Below are 19,825 nucleotides of genomic sequence, written 5' to 3'. Positions count from 1 at the left end.
TGAAAGTATAAGAATGATGCATTTTAAAAAGTAAGGGATATAGAAGTGTTTGCATTTTCTGCCCTCTGCTGTGATGCCTGTAAAATCTAAACAGAATCTGCAAATTAGTTTTGAATCTTTAAATTAAGGTTACAGAAAGAATAGACCTAGAATAAGCTTCAGCTTCAATTTAAGAGACTAAGTGTATGTCTACACATAAAAGTTCTGCATGTGAGCTAGATGTCTGCCTTATCACTGTAGTTCCTGGAGATCTAGTTAATTAAAGTACTGTAGTCCAGGAAGTTTGTTAGTTCATGTCAGCCTGTATTTGCTCAGATAACTTAATTTATTTTCTGGGAGATGAACTCCACTTCCTATTTTAATTCCTTGATGGACCACCAATGATTTATGCAATTTCATTTGGTGTGGGACTAGATGATTCACTTTACTTGACTAAAAGAATGTGAGACCAGCAAACAAGTCTTCAAGGTTCTATGAATCATCAGTAAGTTTTTCAGAGGGGGACTAAGACCACTTTTATCAGATACTTGTTAGTCATTGACAAAAGTTCTTCAGGAATGTTTCTCTTTTACTTAGACAGAAAAGAAGACTAAAAAATAGCTTATATTAACCACATTGTTTTTTAGCTGGCAAAGAAAACAATTTCTGAGTTTTCCTCCATCCTTACTCTTTAAATAGAAGCTCATTTGAGTTGAATTCTAAAATCCTTCACCGATCTTTGGTCAGAGAGGGAACTGAAAGAGAAGCATTGAATGTGATTCACTGCAGTTTTAGGTAACATTAAGGAAACAGAAATTAGTCATATGTACATCAATTTAAAGATAAGTACCAAAAATATTAAGAGAATTTAAAAAATAACCAACTGAAATATAGATCCTTAATACTTATTACTCAAAGATTGAAAATTAATTTAATCTAAAGAAATTACAGTAATACACAGAGAAAACAGACTTTTAATATACTGATATTGAAAAAGAAATAGAGTAATACTCCAGAGTTGTAACTATCAACGTTTCTTTTCACTTCTGCTTTATCATCTTTAGGATTTTATTTTTTCAATCTAAACTTGAGAGTTTTTTTATTGATGTAACACCTAAAATTATGGATTTGTTAATAAAAGTAATGTTTCACTACAATAACTCAAGGCTTTCGAGGTAATTTAAGGTCTCTAGTGTACAATATGATCATAAAACAAAAGTTTAACAGGCTACAATATATGGCAATAAAGGTATGCAATTAATACAATTAAACCTTACTAAACACTGAGTTATGACTGAATTCAAGATTCTTTCTTTTGTGGCATCTCATTGTAGTGCTTCTTTATATTGCAATTAATTTTTTTTTACTTTTTCTATTTTTAAATAATCAGTTAGTTCTTCAGTCTTGATCCATAAAAATTTCTATTTATACTTGTTTATTGTTTTATTTATGTGTTTGAGAAGGGAAGGACAATGCAGTAGCAATTTTGGCATGTTTACTTGACTCTGAATGAAATAGCATCTGCAACCAGAAAAACTATTGTAGTTTCACATCTAATTGTTCTTAATTGTGTTTATAAATTATAAACACTGCATCTGTAGCTTTTGCATTAACATTTAAATCATGTTTGGAATAGACATCTTAGGGAACACAAAATATGGATGATGTAGTGTTCTCAGATGTGAAAAACAGAACTTTGATTAAGAAAGTTATATAACCATTTCATTTTGATTCCATATTCTTTAAAAAAACCTTGTAGAAACTTACCATATACACACAAATGCAATTTTAAACTACATTTTTTGTTTCTGTTTATATGTAAAATACATTTTGGGTAATTTACTCATAAAAGTAATAAATATAATAAATATGAATAAATATAGTTATTTTTGTTGAATAGATGTCATTATTTTTGTGCTTTTAATTTCCTCCTATGGTTAGCTCCTTATTTTCATTTTTCCCTTCTCTGACAGTAGATAAAAACCTCTTATCTACAACAGTGCAAGTAAGTAACATGGCTTAGGACACTGAAACAATCCATATCAGCAATTTCTCAAGTTTTGCACAGTAGGCCAATTGTTCTTGAATAAGCTTCCTCTAATTTATTACTATCTTTCCTTGTGTGTAGAGCAATCATACTAGCAGGGATTGATTGTTCATGTTAGACACTTCATTCAGTTGGTAGAAAAGTCCTTTAATTAAAATAATCTTGCTGCTGCTAAAATGCACTGAATCCCAAGAAAACTCACCAGCTAGAATTTTAAGTACTACTTAATTACATACTTTTTCCTCATCTTCAAACTTTCCTTTTATAAGACTCATTAGGATTATTCCCAGTTTATCCACAGTTTATTTTTTCTCTTTCATTGTTTTATTGAGTTGAGACAGATCAGGTAGCATCTACAGGTATATGGGAAATGAATATAAAAATACTTTGTTGAACTGCATAGGTTATTTGTATCAGTATTCTGTAGAAAGAATCTCTGATTCCACAATAGCTAATGTTCCAGAGAAGAAGATACAGGATATAAAAGTTCCAATACCTGTCACAACCTAGTAAAGACAATGTTTATACTAGTGAACAAAACAATTAATATGGCCTAATTTAAATCCTTCTATCTGGTCAAATCCACATTTTTAAATTCTTTTGTTCTCTAGAATACAGTGTTGACATGTTTTAACCCTGGTGGGCAGCTAAATACCACACACCTTTTTGTTCACTCTTCCCCAGTGGGATGGTGAAAAGAATCAGAAGGGCAAAAGTAAGAAAACTTGAGACAAAGACAAATCATTAGGTCAAGCAAAAGCTGTGCACACAAGTGAAGTAAAATAAGGAATTCATTCAGTACTTCCTGTTGGCATTTCATGTTGAAGTACAGTGATAATCTCATAAGTTTCAAAACTCAAATAGATAAAAAGAATTATTTTTTTCACAGCTCTATTCCTTGTACTGAAGGTGAGCAGGTAAAGCAATTTTTGTATCATCATGGGAGGTTCCTGTCACAGAAGTGTCATTGGAATTACACAGCAGTGTATTTCTCAGCAACAGATGCTGCCATTTTAAGCTTTATTCATTGCACTTTATGTGTTATTACAGTTGTCACCTCTGAAAGAGAAATTGTTAGTGCACAATATCAATGACTGCGGACTGAAATAATGGAATAAAAGAAGTCACTTGCTAAGTATTGCTACAGGAATTCACTCAGAATACTTACCTTCATCAAATGAAGAAGAAAGGAACAGCTTGCTACTTTTCAGAGGATTCAATTTTCTACTGAAGAAGAATTTTCAGTGATAACTGACAGAAAGCAAAAATAACAACCAAAGTAATTCTCTTTCTAATCCTCTTCAGCAGTTGCCCAGAAACATTACCTACTGTTTAAAATGCCTTTTAGGAGGTTTGTCCAAATAGCATTAGTTAGGGTGAAAGGCAAAGGTAGTAGGTTTTAGGTAGTTTTTAGGTAGTCTGTTTCTTTAACTTTGCTCCCAATATAGGTCTCTCCCAATGCCAGTAAAATTCTTAGAAAAAACATGAATTACACTGACTCGATTAGAATCATAGAATGTTCTGAGTTGGAAGGGTCCCACAAGGATCATCGAGTTCAAGTCCAGACTCTGCACAGGACCACCCTCACGAGCACATTGTCCCAAAGCTTTTTGAACTCTGTCAGTCTTGGTACTGTGCTGTACCACTTCCCTGGGAGAGTGTTCCAGTGCCCAACCACCCTCTGGATGAAGAACTTTTTCCTAAAATCCAACCTAAACCTCCTCTGACACAGCTTCATACCATTCCCTTGGGTCCTACTACTGTTCACCTGGGAGAAGAGCTCAATGTTTGCCCCTACTCTTCCACTCACAAAGGAGCTGTAGACTGTGATAAGACCTCAGTCTCCTACAGGGTGAACAAGCCAAACAACCTCAGCTGCTCCTCATACAGCTTCTCCTCTAGACCCTTTCACCTCTTTGTGGCCCTTCTTTGGATATATAGTTTTATATCCATCTCATACTGTGGTTCCCAAAATTGCACACAGTTCTCAAGGTGAGGCCGCACCAGCAGAAGGTGTGTTGTAAGGACTACAAGGATCTGTCTCCTAAGAAGTTAGCAAGCTGAATTACATGGGAACACCAGTTTCACTCCACTTGGAACATTCAGCTGTAGTAATTATAATGAAAGGATAGAGAAGTAAGCTACAAAAAAATAAAAAGAATACATTTTAAACCATACTGGCATAATATTTAATTTGAAGCAGATAAATGCTAGAACAACAAGCAAGGGCTAATGTCTGATGTCGTATCACACTTGTAGTAACTCCAAGCAAACTGTCATCTACAGGTCTTGATTTCTACAAGAAATAATAATACTATTGAAATGTTTGTGCTGGAAATTCTTCTATTATTTTGGCATGCAACAATTGCATGAAAAGCCAAAAGACTATTAAAACATTCTACCTGGTGTTTCAAAGAGAAATGTAATATCAGTATTGAAGTTCTGGCTGCTTTTAAAATGGAACAAAATGTTCCCAAAGCAGGGTGATATTTATGAGTATGTTCATATTTCTTACTATTTCGGTTTCTAGTTTAATTTGCAGCACAGAATATATTTTGACCATATAAATAAGGAAGAATTTTGATGGAGTTTAATCAAGAATAGTTATACATTACATGGTTAACTTAAAGATACTGTTTTTTATTAAGAAGCATAGATGTATCAATGTGTATGGATTTCTAAGTAAATAATTAGTAAAATTCTCAACTGAAAGACGTTTTAAACTTGGCTTATAAAATACTCCTGATAGCTCCATCTGCTCATGAACTCCAAAAATTACTTTCATCCACCTGTATAAAACTTTTAATTTTTTAAGTGAAGTACAAACTCCTTGACTTTCTCGGACTATTAGCCCAGCACTCAAATCAGAGAGATATTTTACATCACTGATTGTACATTTAAAAAGTAGCAAAGTTTCAGAGACATAGTGGGAGTGTTTCCTATTTGCAGTGTTTTTCCGTGAAAGACTGACCTCAAATCCACGTGCATACAAACCAAACTACCACTTTCTTCTCCTGCTTTCCACTTCCTACCAACCTACCATACCTCATTTTATTAAGGCATACAGCTCCCAGATTTACCTCTCAGGGAGTTTTCAGAACTCTGTAGATTTACTTTAACTTATCTGACTCTTCTGGCTTTACATCTATTAATGTCTATCCTTTCCTTTTTTACATATTCAGAGTAAAACTTAAAAGGAATCTAAAGTTTTTTCTCTGTATATAGTTTATAAGTGTCTTATTGAGAACACCAGAATTATTCATTCTCATTACCCAACAGGTAAATCTGCTATTAGTGACAAGGGAGACTAAGAATTTGCAGCTTTCTCTTAGCATTTAGAGAGGTAGCTGCATAGTAGTGGACATCCAAATAGCTGTAAATCACCCCCAAAAAATCATCAAATCATCAATAAGAAACATGAGAGATGTATTCCTTTTATGTAAATTCATTCAAAAAGTCTTTTGAACAAGTTGAAGTTGTTAAAAAGTTGATTACCTATAACCACAAAGACATTATTTTCTGCTTCTCAGCTGAGCCTGTGTTGATTAGCTCAGCGAAGTACAGCATTTCAGATCTTACCAAGGTACAAAAATTGTCAACAGTGTTATAAATCATCTATCACACTAAAGGGTTTAAAACATGATTAAGATGTGTAGTGTAGATGTAAATATAGCATGTTTAAAAATATAAAATGTATTAGAGAGATAAATAAGACTGTTGTGTAGATCTAGTGACTGCTTTCATGACACAGCTGATTTTTGAAGCTCTGCTTTACTTCTTTAAAAGACCTTAGTCTGACATCTTTTAGCTCTGAACATCGACTTTCCTCTCTTAAGTATGGATAATCAGGCTTAGCCATATATTGCTTACTTTTTTTTCAGACACAATGTACAACATCATTAGCTGACATAGTCTACTGTATATCCACTGAATCTGGATTTATGTTATATACATGAACTAAATTATGTTATTAACTTAATTATGTTATTATACATAAATATTGAACTAAATATTCTAGGCTTTCTTAAGCTATTTCTCAACCTTTGCGTTCAGTAGTTGTTCCTTCTATTAAAAAAAGTCTCCAAAACCGTTCTGTTGAAATATGATATAAAATATCACAATGCTACAGACTTAAAGTATGGTTTCATCTGTGTAAATGATGTCTCTTAATGACGTATATTTTCTTGTCACATAAGCAGTATTCTTAGGCATTCTAAGACCAATATTTATTTTTTTTTTAACCTGTGTTGCATTGGAAACTTACATTCAGTAACAACTTCTATACTTTGGTTTTCACTCTGGGACTCTGAGTAGCTCAAGTTTACTTTTTCTGAAATATACTTGCTTCACTTTCTATTTACTGAGACATATCTCATTTTAAACATACTCCTTCAAAATACTTGACTTCTTTGGATCTGTTTGTTTTATACCTTTCTCCTCAGTATTTGCCACCACTTTAGTATAAACTCAGCATGTGAGATTTAGTTTACTTTTCAGATCAGAACATTACAGATAAGAACATTAAATATTAGAACTTACATAATTTAGAGTACTGCATCCAGCCCTATAGCCCTCAGCACAGGAAAGACATGGACCTGTTGAAGCAGGTGCAGAGGAGAAAACTGGAGAGGAACTTTTTACTAGAGTCTGTAGCAATAAAAGACGGGGTAATGGCTTTAAACTAAAAGAGGATAGATTTATACTAGATAGAGGGAAAAAATATCTCATAATGGGAGTTATGAAACACTGGACCAGGTTGCCAAGAGATGTGGTATATGCTCCGTCTCTAGAAACATTCAAGGACAAATTGGACTGGGCTCTGAGCAATCTGAGCTAAAGATGTCCCTGCTCATTGGACGAGGGTTGAATTAAATGATCTCTAAAGGTCTCTTCCAACCCAATCTGTTGTATTATCCCATGATCAGTCTTTGTGTCACTCACCCAAATTTGGGCTGATGCCTCAGTACACTGACATTTACCTTTACTCCAGGTTTATAACACATCTCATTCTCAATCCAGAATTCTTGTGTCTAAATAATTAGAGTCAATTTGTCAAGGAATTTTTATAAAACCTAAAAAAACCCACCACCTCTCTAAAGCACAAGTGCAATGTTCAAGAGTCTTCCAGATAGCAGAGGAACCTGCAAGTTTATCCAGGCCAGGTAAGATGCTCTTTCTGGAATTTTCCCTCTCTCTGTGAGTGTCCTGAGTGGTTGCCTGGTACTTCTTCATATTTCACATACGATGATTGACTCCCTTCACACAAGGAAGAGTTTAAAAGAGTGAAAAGGAATCAGGCCAGAGGAAATTTCTCAGTTCTGGGCATGAAAATTGTTTTTATATATTCTTCTAGTATTCTGTTGTGGGTTTTTATATGAACCAGACTTTTTTAGTGAGAAATGACAGGCACTTTGATGATAACAAAACTAACAAACAGAACCCTCACCAGAGGATAAGAGACTTTTTTAAAAGGAGGTCTACAAAAGACTTTGCAAAGAGATGAATCTTTAAGGACAGATTTCCCCTAAATCCCTAAAGTGGCTAAGGGAAAAGACAGATAATCTGTGGTCGAAAGTCAAATTTTATGTTCCAGAATAATGAGCTCACTTAAGAACCAAGGTTATTAAAATACACCTCAAACAAAATTTAAAGACATTCTGTAAAAAGTAACTCATCTAAAAGACTGTGCTTAAAAACCAGTTGCAGAGGAACTTTCAGGGAGGACTATTCCCAAGTGCCCTTCAATGATTAACTTCTTTCTAAACCAGGAGAAGGTAAAATTTTAACTGCATATTTAACATTTAAGAATATCTGCCCATGTTTGCAATTCATGTAGTAGTAGATAACAGGGTTAAGCCATAAACTGACTGTGGCCAGTGCAAGTGTTTTTAATCTTTTCAAAAAGCTTTAAATTCAGGTCCATGTAAATAAATTATGCTAGCTGGAAAAATTTGAGAATAACAATACTAATGTTCACTTGAACTGGAAAATGATCATATTGAAGTTTGAATACCCTTAGTATATGAAGTTGGGACATCAGTTAGTGAACATATGCATTTGATTTTGGCTGCTTTCACCTACTGGGACATGTGTGTCTCTACACTGAAAAGGTTATGTTGCTTTCTTAAACAGAGAAATAGCTTTCTAGAACATCGGTCCACTATATGGTGTAAATGTAGCTAATAGCTTACACTTAATAAAAAGTTAATCTGATTTAATAAATAATGAGTTCCAGTCTTGGAAGTATTCTCTCCAACCCAAGCAAACTCTTGTTTTTCATGAGCTAATGGAAACTATCCCCCCTTAGATGTTAATTAGAAAAACTGTGTCATTAGAAAATTATTACTATTGCATTTTTTTCTTGGGTTTACCTTCCTCTCAGAAGATTAACTCTCCTTCACAGGGATTTGTGAAACACCATCCTAAAATGAAGATACAAGGAATTTTGGAAGTAAAATAGCTGAAAAATTATAATTAAATCTGAAAATTCAGACAAAAATAATATTTTTAGATTATTTTTCAAATACCACTGCGGATAAACACGTATATTCCGATGCCAGTTGTCATTTCAGAAGACTGTATTTTTCTTTTTTTTTTAAATTAAATATTGGGATAGGGTAGTGATAGTCAATGAATGAGCTATTTCAGTATGATGTATTTAGAAATCTAAAATTTAATAATTTAGTCTAAACAAGTTGTCTAGATTTCATCTATATTCAGTGAAAGTTGTCCAGTTTTAATCTTCTTCAACCAATCTATAGCAAAAATGTCTTCACCAATAAGACGAATTACATGTTCATTTTTTTAATATTTAGCTGTAGATAGATTCAAGAACATTTTTAACAGCATAAATGTATATTTTGTTCTAAGAAGACTGAAAAGCAACACATATTGATCTTTAATAAATCTTCATTTAAATATTTATGATAATTAGTTTATAAAAGGTAGTTTTTTTCTAATGTCCAAAACCAAGTAATTTAAACTTGATTGCTCAACTGTCTGACTTAGGCAGAGCTTTTAACACCCACCTGTGTGAATTGTCAGACCAGTTCTTTATTTCTGCTATTTTTTATTCTTTTCTCATTCACTGAAAATACCTTATTTTGAAAAACACCGAGTTTTATTACTATACCTAGGCTTCTCTAAGAATACATCTACTGTGCAGTTCTACACAACTCCAAAGGAAAATGAGGAAATATTCAGAATTCATGAAAACCTATCTTCCAGCCTCTAGTTGTTTCAATAAGTGGATTCAATGTCTTTCAAAATAAATAAATGTAAAGTTCCAGGAAGCAAAGTAAAACATTGGTAATTTTTAAGTGCTTTCAATGTCTGTACCAGACTTGTCACTCTGTACTTTCTTTAGGATATGTGGAAAGAAGTTTAGAGAGAATTTTAGAGGGCTCAAATCATGTGACATTTTTAAACATAGAGTTCAGGATGAGAAAAATCATACTACAAAAGTGGAGTTTTTCATGACCTTAAATGCAATAGCATGGATGTGAAGGCCCACATTTCAGAAAGGGAACCTTAACTGCCCATGCTCTGCCAAAGAATCAATAGTTTCTTGGTTTAAATGGTTGAAAACTAATGGGTCTGTGAGTCTAATTTGGTGTTTTAACATAACTTCATTCAAAGACAAGGAAAAAAAAGTAAAAAAAAAAAGTCTTAAGTTGTAGCTTGCTAAAATTGCTTTAATTTTAGAGACAAATAATTACAAAAAATAATTATGATACGATCCAGTACTGAACAGAAGTGTAAGATCATATAATATACTTTGATAAGCTTGTTGCCATATGAAATAGTGAATAAGAAGTGCTCAATGTAGATCACCTTCATATACTCTTTATTAGCACACTTAAATAGTTTCTGAAAAAAAAAGTGATAATGTTAAATTGAGAATAGAAGAGCAAAATAGACTAAAGCAGATCACATAAAACTAAAAATATCTCTAGCAATGACAAGTCTGGAGTTGGGCTATCTAAAGTCCTAAGGAATGAAAATTCTGATTTAGAGCTTAAAATGTTTGCGTCAGTTAAAAATTAAACACTCATTAGAAGTACTGGCTTTTCTACACTGTGCAATATGGAAGGCAAGAGCAAGTTACGTTCTTTATAAGAACCTTCAGGAAGTTATTTGATAAAGTCAGACTTACTGGTACATACAATTCTAGATGACTCTGTTACGCTCAAAATCTTGGTTATGTAAAAGGGAGAAGTACACCTTATATACATGTTAAGCCAAAAATGTATTGATAATGTTACTGAAATATTAAAATTATAACCATTATCGGATCAAATCTAATCACTAGATTAGAAATGAGAAAATGAGTAAAAATGCAGTTTAAATTGGGACTAACAGAATTTTTAGTTTCTGTCCCTTTTCTGACATTATACTCACTCTTTTCTCTCCTCCTCCAGATCTTAAGGTCAGTGGTTTCACAGTGGTGCTGTTGAGGGCAGTGTTAGAAGAATGTGACTAGTGGTTTCTTCTGCATCTCTCTAGGATCCACTTGAGGCCATTTCTATATGTCCGCTTACACTTTTTCTTCATTGGACTGCAGCTCTATTTTATATCTGAATTTACTTTTTATGGTGGCTCTAAAGTATATTAAATACCATTTCTTTGGTTTTTTCGTTACGCCTAAGACCAGTTTTGTCCAGCTCCAGGTCTGCTTTCTTTAACTGAGCACTGGTACATTGTTTGTAGTCATGGAGTTTCCCATGTCAGACCTATGACCCACCTCTGATCATTCCATGCAGTGTTCCTCACATCACATCCTATGTCTCCACCTCTCAAGGTCTCTTTCCAGTCCTGTATTTCTATACAGCATTGCATTAGAGTCATAAACATCATCCTACATAGAATGACTACTTGTTACTGCAGCCTGTATAAAACTATGGTTATTCCATGCAAAGGTAAAAAAAGTAAAGCAAATCAGAAGAAAAAGCTGCTGTCACAGTTAAGCCAAGCAAAACATCACTGCAGGAAATACAGGTCAAGTCTGATGAGCCTCAGTTCTTGCAAAGTTAATGCAAAGCTTATGGTCTATTGCAAGAAGTGTCCATATTGTTTTGCAGGGCTACAGGGAACAAAACTCTCATATTTCCCTTCAGAATTTGTATTGCATTTGCCACCTTTCCTTTTTCTGATCCCAAAGTCCATTTAAAAGATTGCTCACTCAACTAACACTGCTTCAGTAATGCCTTATTTTAGTCTCCTTAGAATTCTTGGGTGAATTTTACCTGGATTGGGTCATTTTTGGTTATTTATTTAAACAAAATGGTAAGTTTATAACCAGGTACAAACATAAGTATGTGTCATAGGTTTACTTGTCCTAAAAATCCAAGCAGAAATTTTCCTTTCCCCTGTCCCACTGTAAGAGAAGGAGGTTGAACGAGGAGGGGGAAGGGGTAATTAACTATATAAAAGAACTAGCTGGCCAACCTGCATTCCCGGCTAATAGCCCATCTGAAAAACTGCAGGGATGGGGGAGGAGTTTTTCTCCTCCTCTCCTTACAAACAGGGAACACTTCACTTTGTGCCTTAATGGGGGCCAGGTGTGTTGAAAAAGCTCTGAGGCTGTTTTGCTCTCGACCTGGTCATCTATCTGTTCTCTGGCTTCGGTTTGTCTAAGGTCTGCTCTGTAACCAGCTGAATGTGCTCAGATTTCATCATAGAGTTTGTGCTCACCGACAAACAAAGGGGGAGTCCTGTCTACAGCCAGCTGCAGACAGTGTGAGTTTAGTGGGAAAGAAACTGCCTTTCTTTCCCCTTTCTTGCCCTTCCCCTCCTTGTTGCGGGGGGGAGATCTCCATTTCAGCTTCTCCCGTGATCCAGGGCCCCCACACAGTGACCTCCAGAGCCCAACAGCGCCCCCTCACGACCAACACCGAGCGCTGCAGGCTCTGCACTTCCAGCGATCCAACAGTGCTCTGTGATTGGAATTGTGCTAGAGGACAGAGAAGTATCAGACTGTTCCCTTTTTGAAGGGGACTTTTTGGGTACAGGATTATTGCTTAGTTGTTTTTGCGTGCAGTTACTGGTTTTGCCAATATACATATATACTTTAATAAAGGGTTGTTATTTCTTCCTATTCCCACACTTCCTCGATTGGAGCCTCTTAATTTTGGACTTATAGTTGCTGAGAGAGAAGAGTTTGGTCTACCTCCTAACTCATCCTCCCTAGCAAAACACTCCAGTCTGTTTAAACTGGGACAGTATTCTAATTTATCTGGTTTTTAGCTGTCTGGTACCAACTTCATAGCTATGTAGTTGCTTTAGTGCATCATGGATTCCAAGCTCACAAACACAGATAAGAAGCCAGGTATATTCTTTCAAGTTTAGTGTGCTAATGTAGTTAAATGTCTCATTCCATGGTACATAGAAAGTAGAAGTTGGAAGCTGCCTGAGAGAAACATAGAGACACTACTTGTGTGTGCATGGATGAAGTTAGAAAAGCCAAAGCTAAGCTGATATTAAAATAGCAATAATCAGGGAGGACAAGAAAGTTTCCTCTAAGTATATTGGTAGTAAAAGGAAAGACAAAGAAAACAATTAAGCAATTTGACTTCTAAGAACGCATGCTTAGGTATAAAATACATAGGGTCATTTATAAAAACAAACAGTACAATCGTAAAATCCTATAATTTCCCCTCCCTTTAATGTTACATAATTTATTTTTAATCTTTGTTCCTTGTGCTTGCTGACCTTGTTCCTGATAGAAGAATAACAAGTTTAATTGTGCACAAAAATCTTGTTTGAGTTCTCTAAGTACTGCATTTCTCAATTACTCAACCCTTACCCACTATGAAGTGATAATTAGGCATTAAAAGCTGAGTGGATAACTGTGGAGATCTCTCCTGATATCCATTTATCACTTAATCAGATTTTAATACCATAAATGATGCATTTCTCAGCAGTATTCAGATTCCAATAAATTTTATAACAGTTTGGAGTTACTAGATTTTTTTGACCTCATTGTGGCAGGCAAAAGTCATAAAGTTTGTAAGAATTTCAGATTTATAACAAAGTAATTCTTAAAGCCTGTTTGATTGCACTAATATTTATTCATAAGGCTTTCTTGGACAAAACAATTCCATCCTCATGCATAAACATGGTAAAATGGATCCAAAATACGTATTGAGTCAAAGTTTATTCCCAGTCTTTTTTTCCTCCCAATTTTACCTTCCAGACCTCATTAAGAAAGAAGAAAAAAAAAAAAAAAATAAACTTAACAATTTCCTAGGAAACAGAAACTTCCTCAATACATTCAGTTGATTCTGTAATCAAAATACCTATTTATGTTTTAGCATGCCTTTTTGCCAACCAGTATTACAGAAAGTGGCTTTCTAAAAGTATTAATCATGACGGAATCTCCCCTGAGAAACACATACTTTAAGTTACCATTAGTGTCAATACAAACAGAGCAAATGAAAGTCTTATAAATTTAAAGGCAAGTTGCCCATTATTTCCTGTGTATTATTGCATATTATGATAATAATAAACAGCAAAAAGTATATAGTTTTCTATTTTCCTATTTTCTCTATTATTTACATTTTACTATAGTAATATACTTTAACAAATTTTAACTGAGTAAACTGTATAAATTACAGTAAAGTATACTTTTGGTTCTTGAAAATTTGAGATATTTTATTAGTGGGATATTTTTGACTGAAGGGTAAAAGGATGAATTAAACATTGGAAATCTCTGTAGCATGCTGGTCAACCTCTCTGTAAATACATGAGATTGCTCGTGTGGTTCAGCACCTGTTGGCCCAAAATAGAAATTTCTGTCGAACAAATCACAGCATATTCCTGTTTACATTTATAGAAGTCCATAAAAGGCAACCCTTAGGTCTTAGTTTGTCATATTAAAAGATAAAATATGTGTTACTGAAAGCTTAAGTGGTTTATATCAGGAATGGACTAAAATGAATAAAACTGGCAAAAATACTTTGCTGAAGAAGAGACATTTTCTTACCAAATTTTATACTATCAATGTATGTTCTCCTGATGTCCCTAGCTTTAGATCAAAAGGAGAGCTGATTAAAAATTTTAAAACAATTTCATTATGAGAAGTGAAATATTTCCTTTTTCTTTTGACATAGGAAGAATTTCAAATAAAATGCTAACTCCTGACTCAATATTTTATAAAACACATTGTCTGATTTAAGAAATTATCCAAATTTCTTGTACATTCCTCCTGAATGTTTTTCTGTGGAGCTTTTCCATGTTTTCTGATTAAACCATGGAGTGAAGTAACACAAGTTGGCAGTAAAAAGTCAGTAATCTACAGTTACTATATTTTCTGAAGTTTTCCTCCTTGAAACATCTCAAAACTCCTGCACCTCCTTCTAGTTTTCTCAGAAGTGAAGATTGTTTCACTTTTCATTTCTCTATTCTTTATATTTTCTAAAATTGGAAAAAAAAAAAAAAAAGTAAAATGCTGAACTCCTACTATAGAAATAGTAAATTAAAAATAAAATTAAAATCAGGGAGAAATAAACAATAGCACACCAATAACAAAAAAATAAAATAGAATAAAACAAACAAACAAACAAAAACCTCCTCAGTAGAGAGAATTCATTAAATTGTTTTCAGTACCAAAAATAAGAGAAAGTTAAGGTGTTTTGGTTTTGTCAAATCTACTTGTTCTCCAAAAGTAATGGTAAAGCTGATGGTCTTCTTTATTGATTGGTATCACATTTCCAGAGATATATTTCTCTTCAGTACATTTTTTTTAGAACTGTTCAGTTACAAGTTCAGTTATTTCTGCCTGCTGATCTAAAAGCAGCTTTCAGCTAAGTAAGCAAATAATTGCTCAGTGGAATGGCGCTAAAAGTTACCTCAGATAAATGTGGACTAACCAAAACAGAGCTCAGAAAAGACATAATTAAATATGAAATATGTACATGGTTGTCGCGAGGAGGGAAGAGAGGGACGCTCAATATGAGAATCAGCAAACTTTGTTTATTGATCACTGCTAACAGTTTAATATACACTTTATAATTAACTCATACATATTGCAAAAGCTAAACTCATTATTGGTTCTTGCTTAAATGTTGATTTCACTTTTACTCCCTTCTTTTGTTGACACAGGTGGCTCTTAGTTGCTTTTGTTTTGCTAATCACAATGTCCTGTTTACCAGCCAACTAGCAGGCACAAAAACACTGTAGCCTTGCCATGGCCTTGCTATCCCAGATCTTCTCACGGGCCTAGACAGGCCGTGTTCTATACTCTAACAGCTCATCCATAGCTTTAGCTATATTCATATGTCCCTGTCTTGCTAGCCAGCCCTCTACACATGGTAGATTCAAAAGTCTTGAGTAGAGATCAGGTTTGACTCATGCAGCAGGAAAAAGCAGAAAAATACAAAGGTATTACCTCCATTTCAGTTAATTATTTCCAGTGAAAATCCACCCTCTTCAGCTCTGTATCCCCATTTGGATGCATTCTAAAATTGTTTTAAATGCTGAAAAGTATTTTTTTGATCTCCTTTTTAAGACATTGAGATTTATTTACATATATATATAAATGGAGAGAAAAGAGTCTGAAACCTTACAGAAGATCTTTAAATTCTAAGCAATATTCCAGAGAACTTATTTAAAACAAGTTATTCTATTGATAGGACTAATATGACTTATGATATTTCTTTAAGAGTGTGATATTAATTATTAACTTTTTTAGGACTTTTTTTTCAATCTCAGGAGAATTCTGCGAGGTGCAAATTGATAAATGTGATTCCAATTCATGTGAAAATGGAGGAACATGTATTGCCTACGAAGATCATTTTCAGTGCACTTGCCCTGTAGGTGAGTCATTGGAAATTTATTATATTTTCTAAACAGAAGAAATAAAATGTCATCCAAATATTTATGTTTAAGAAATACCAACATAAAAGTGGCAATGTATCTCAATGAATACAGTGAACATTTTTATGAAGAATTACACTTTTTGTTTAGGAAATAAAACTGCCAAATTACTCTAGTGGAGTGGTGTTAACTGCTAACACCCTGAACAGACATAATGTCAATATACTGAATGAAGTGTGATTAAACATTCTCTTTGTGGTGCAGGTTTTGAAGGTGAAAGATGTGAACTCGATATTGATGCCTGCCTTTTCAACAATATAAGCTGTGCCCCAGGAGCACTGTGTATGGATAAATCTCATGGATTTAATTACACATGTTTATCACCATGTATTGGAAACACAGAGGTAGGATAAAGTGATACATTCCCCTCCGAGTTTTTGGGAAATCAAACAAGTTATTCTAAGAGCAGTGAGCTGATGAAGCCTCACTTCCCATGGTTTTCTAAACACGGTACTCATTCTTGATATACTGTCATGCTAATATTCCTTTTTCCTGTGTAAACTGTGCATCTAAAAGTGCAAGTTGTGACTAGTCTGGTCACTGTCCAACAAAACGTTTGATGTCTGAGCTTTGCCTTTCTTGTTCTTTATAGGTTTACTCACTGATGTCTCTTCTGTCCCCTACTTGCTGCTGTTATGATATGAAACTGGCAGGAACTTTAGGCGAAATTTCTTTGCAATGTTTGATGTGTTTAAAAGTTACTAGAGAGAAGGCTGATGGTACAGCAATGCTCAGAAAGAGCAACAAAAGTTTTATTTCCATTAAAATCAAAAATAAAGACCATAATTGAAAACAGAAAAGCTAGACTAATTGCACTTCAATGAGAGATGAAATGCAGTTAGAAAAAAAAAATCAAAATTGTCCTTTTCAGTTACTTTTCAACACTTACAGTACAGGCCCAGATCCTTGAGTTTATGAGACTTTGATATGGGTTAAACTGAAATACTGTTGCATTTTTTATTATGACAGTTGTTTTAAAAGCTATGTACACAATACCATATAGCCTTTTCAAACAGCTACACAAACATGATAATGAGTGTTTTAAAGGCTTTATCAATTATTTTATTGAAGTATATGCACCATAAAAATATACTATGCAGAGTAGGCAATGTATTTACAAAGAACAATCAATATTTATGTCACCTTGAAGTCCGTAGGTACACACTTATAACTGAATATGAAATATAACACTGAAATACCCATTGGTTCAAAGGTTTATACTTTAATTGTTCAGCATCTGATAAATTTAAACATTTTCATGATTTAGAGTGTCATACTGAGTGCAAATATATTGTACATGGCACAGCATCATAATGATGCAATAATCATTATGGGTAGTTAGTATGGAAAGTGATGGTGTGCCAAGGATGCTGATGGGAGCTAGTAAAACATTTTACTGTAGTATTTGCTTAAAAGCCCTCAGACATAGTTAATTTATTCATACAAACATTTCATAGACTATCATAAATGTCATGTGGGAAAAAAAGTAACTTTTTATATATAACAATATACACTCACTGTATGAGATGTTTAATTTGGGCATAATGTGAATAATTAGTAGATTTTCCAATACAAAAGGGAATAGAAACTAAAATTATGGAATTATATACTTGAGTTTTACTTGTTTTCATAGCTTACAGATCATTAAAGTAGTATCATTTGCTTATTGGAAAAAATAAAGGCCATATTCAAACAAATAAATATTTTTATACTTTCTTTAAGCATTTCTGAAGCAATCATTTGAAATTAAACATTTCTATTATTCAATGAATTGAATTATCCAGCATTTAATTCTTAATTTATTTTTTGTGGCTGGAAAGTAAGTATATATTTTGCATCCTTTCATTTCTTTTCCATTTCCAGTGATATCTTAGATATGCTGAACTGTTTAACCTCTGCGTATTCAGCACAACAGACTTAAAAGAATGCCACTGTTTTTAATATTTTCTTAATGAACAAAAAATAAATTTCATTAATTGGGTCTCTTTTATCTATGTATAAATATATAATGCATTGGAGTTTGGGTTTTTCTTTCCCAGCACAACATTTAATATATTACAGTTGTTTTTAATATTATTTTAATTATAATCTATTTTAAAAAATAAAAAAAAAAACATAAATACCTTAAGACAGGGGATATCTTCTATTAAACTTCAAAATCTGATCTTAACTTCGTAATCAGGATACAGCCTGCCTGCCCTGCACCGAGAATTGTGAAGAATTTCTAAATAAATCAAAACGTTGTTCTCTTTAAATTAATTACATCCCGCAAGATGAAATTTAGCCACTTTGTATTATAATACCTTTTCTTCTGTAATGTGCTCAGGTAGCCATGAAAAGGAATAAAGAAAATATACTTGTCCTATTTGAATATAAGATGTATACTACAGATTCCAGTAATTTTTTTTAACAGGAGCTCATAGAGAACTGATAAGAGCACTCGTAATAACAAACAGTTGGAGTGCAACATGCTAGACCTAGCTAATAGAATTATAGAATGACAGAACAGCCCAGGTTGGAAGGAATCTAAAAGTCCAACCTCTCATGGAAAAATGAGTGAGATTATCAGTCTTATCTTGAAAACCTCCAGTGAGAGGAACTTCACCACAGATAGACTATACACTTTAAAAGTCCACCTGTGATTCAAACAGTCACAGATATGGAAGCATTCTAAGATGTTCTGGACCACTCTTCAAGAAAGACATTGAGGTGCTGGAGTGTGTCCAGAGAAAGGTAACGGAGCTGATGAAGGGTCTAGAGAGTAAGCCCTATAGGGATCAGCTGAGGGAGCTGTGTTTGTTTAGCCTGGAGAAAAAGAGTTTCAGGGGAGACCTTATCACTATATGCAGCTCTCTGAAAGGAGGCTGTAGCCAGGTGGGGGTCAGCTTCTTCTCCCAGGCAACAAGTGATAGGACAAGAGGACATACCCTTAGATATGTCAAGGGGTGCCAGGGGAAGTTCAGGTTGAACATCAGAAGGAATTTCTTTCTGGAAAGGGTTGTTAAACATTGGAATAGACTGTCCAGGGAAGTGGTAGAGTCAACATCCCTGGAGGTGTTCAAGAAACGACAGTCTTATCTCAATCAGTGGACAACAGATGATATTTAGAGGAGAAACAGACATATCATTCACTTCCTGTAAAATGGAGATAGGAGAAGAATAAAATAACCATGTATGGACTAATTATCTTTCCTATCTCTAACAACATCTCCTGATTGATATTAGAAGGAAGTGATTCTTACAGTTTATCAAGACTATATAATGAGGAAGATTTGTTTTAAAGTACTTGCCATAGACAGAAGAATGATGGTCAGACTGACCAGAGTAGACTGACCAGAACAGACCTGTTTATGGTCTGTTGAATCATAAAATTTGTATTAATCATAACTATTAGGAAGATTTACTTGGGGAAAAAGTCAATTGATGGGAGGATGCTGCTCTTTCCATAACTCCATGTCTATTTATTTCCACTCAAAAGTATTTCTTGTACAAAGAAGAAACAAAAAAAGTCTTTGTAGTCACTTTAGAAAACACAGTGCAAGTTTGAAGCTTAGAAAACCACAATGCAGAGGTATTCAGTTTGACTTTAGTAATAGATTAATAAATATATTTAGCCTTTATTTCTTATTAAATCCTTAAAGATACTAACTCAGAGTTTTCAAAATTTGAATTGATATTTATCTCTGCTCTAAAATTAATTCTCTATCTGATAGAAAAAACTACTAACTAGATTTGATGCTAAAAATACATTCCATAGCTTTCATTGCAATTTAAAAGTGTTTTAGATTGCACTAGCATCTTAAAGGGTAACACCTTTCTTCAGAGTATAAAAACAACATAAGAATATAACAAATATAATGTGGTGATATTGAAATATTTGTCTTAATTGTCTAAGTTTTTTCTAGATGGTTTTCTTGAGTATAA

The 19,825-nt window shown here is 33.8% G+C and overlaps 1 protein-coding gene across 1 annotated transcript in view; it reads left to right on the top strand.

Annotated features, from left to right (window-relative positions):
• Positions 1-19,825, top strand: part of EYS (eyes shut homolog) — an 853,574-nt gene that overhangs the window by 144,108 nt on the left and 689,641 nt on the right. Inside the window, exons 8-9 of the mRNA XM_027644956.1 lie at positions 15,737-15,841; positions 16,106-16,245. Of these exons, the coding sequence (XP_027500757.1) occupies positions 15,737-15,841; positions 16,106-16,245 (245 nt within the window). The remainder of the gene's footprint in view (positions 1-15,736; positions 15,842-16,105; positions 16,246-19,825) is intronic.

The sequence above is a fragment of the Corapipo altera genome, unplaced genomic scaffold (genome assembly GCF_003945725.1).
Source record: "Corapipo altera isolate COAL_440 unplaced genomic scaffold, ASM394572v1 2, whole genome shotgun sequence".
Taxonomy (NCBI): domain Eukaryota; kingdom Metazoa; phylum Chordata; class Aves; order Passeriformes; family Pipridae; genus Corapipo; species Corapipo altera.
Note: the sequence above shows the minus strand (reverse complement) of the source record. Positions and strands in the feature narration are given on the sequence as shown.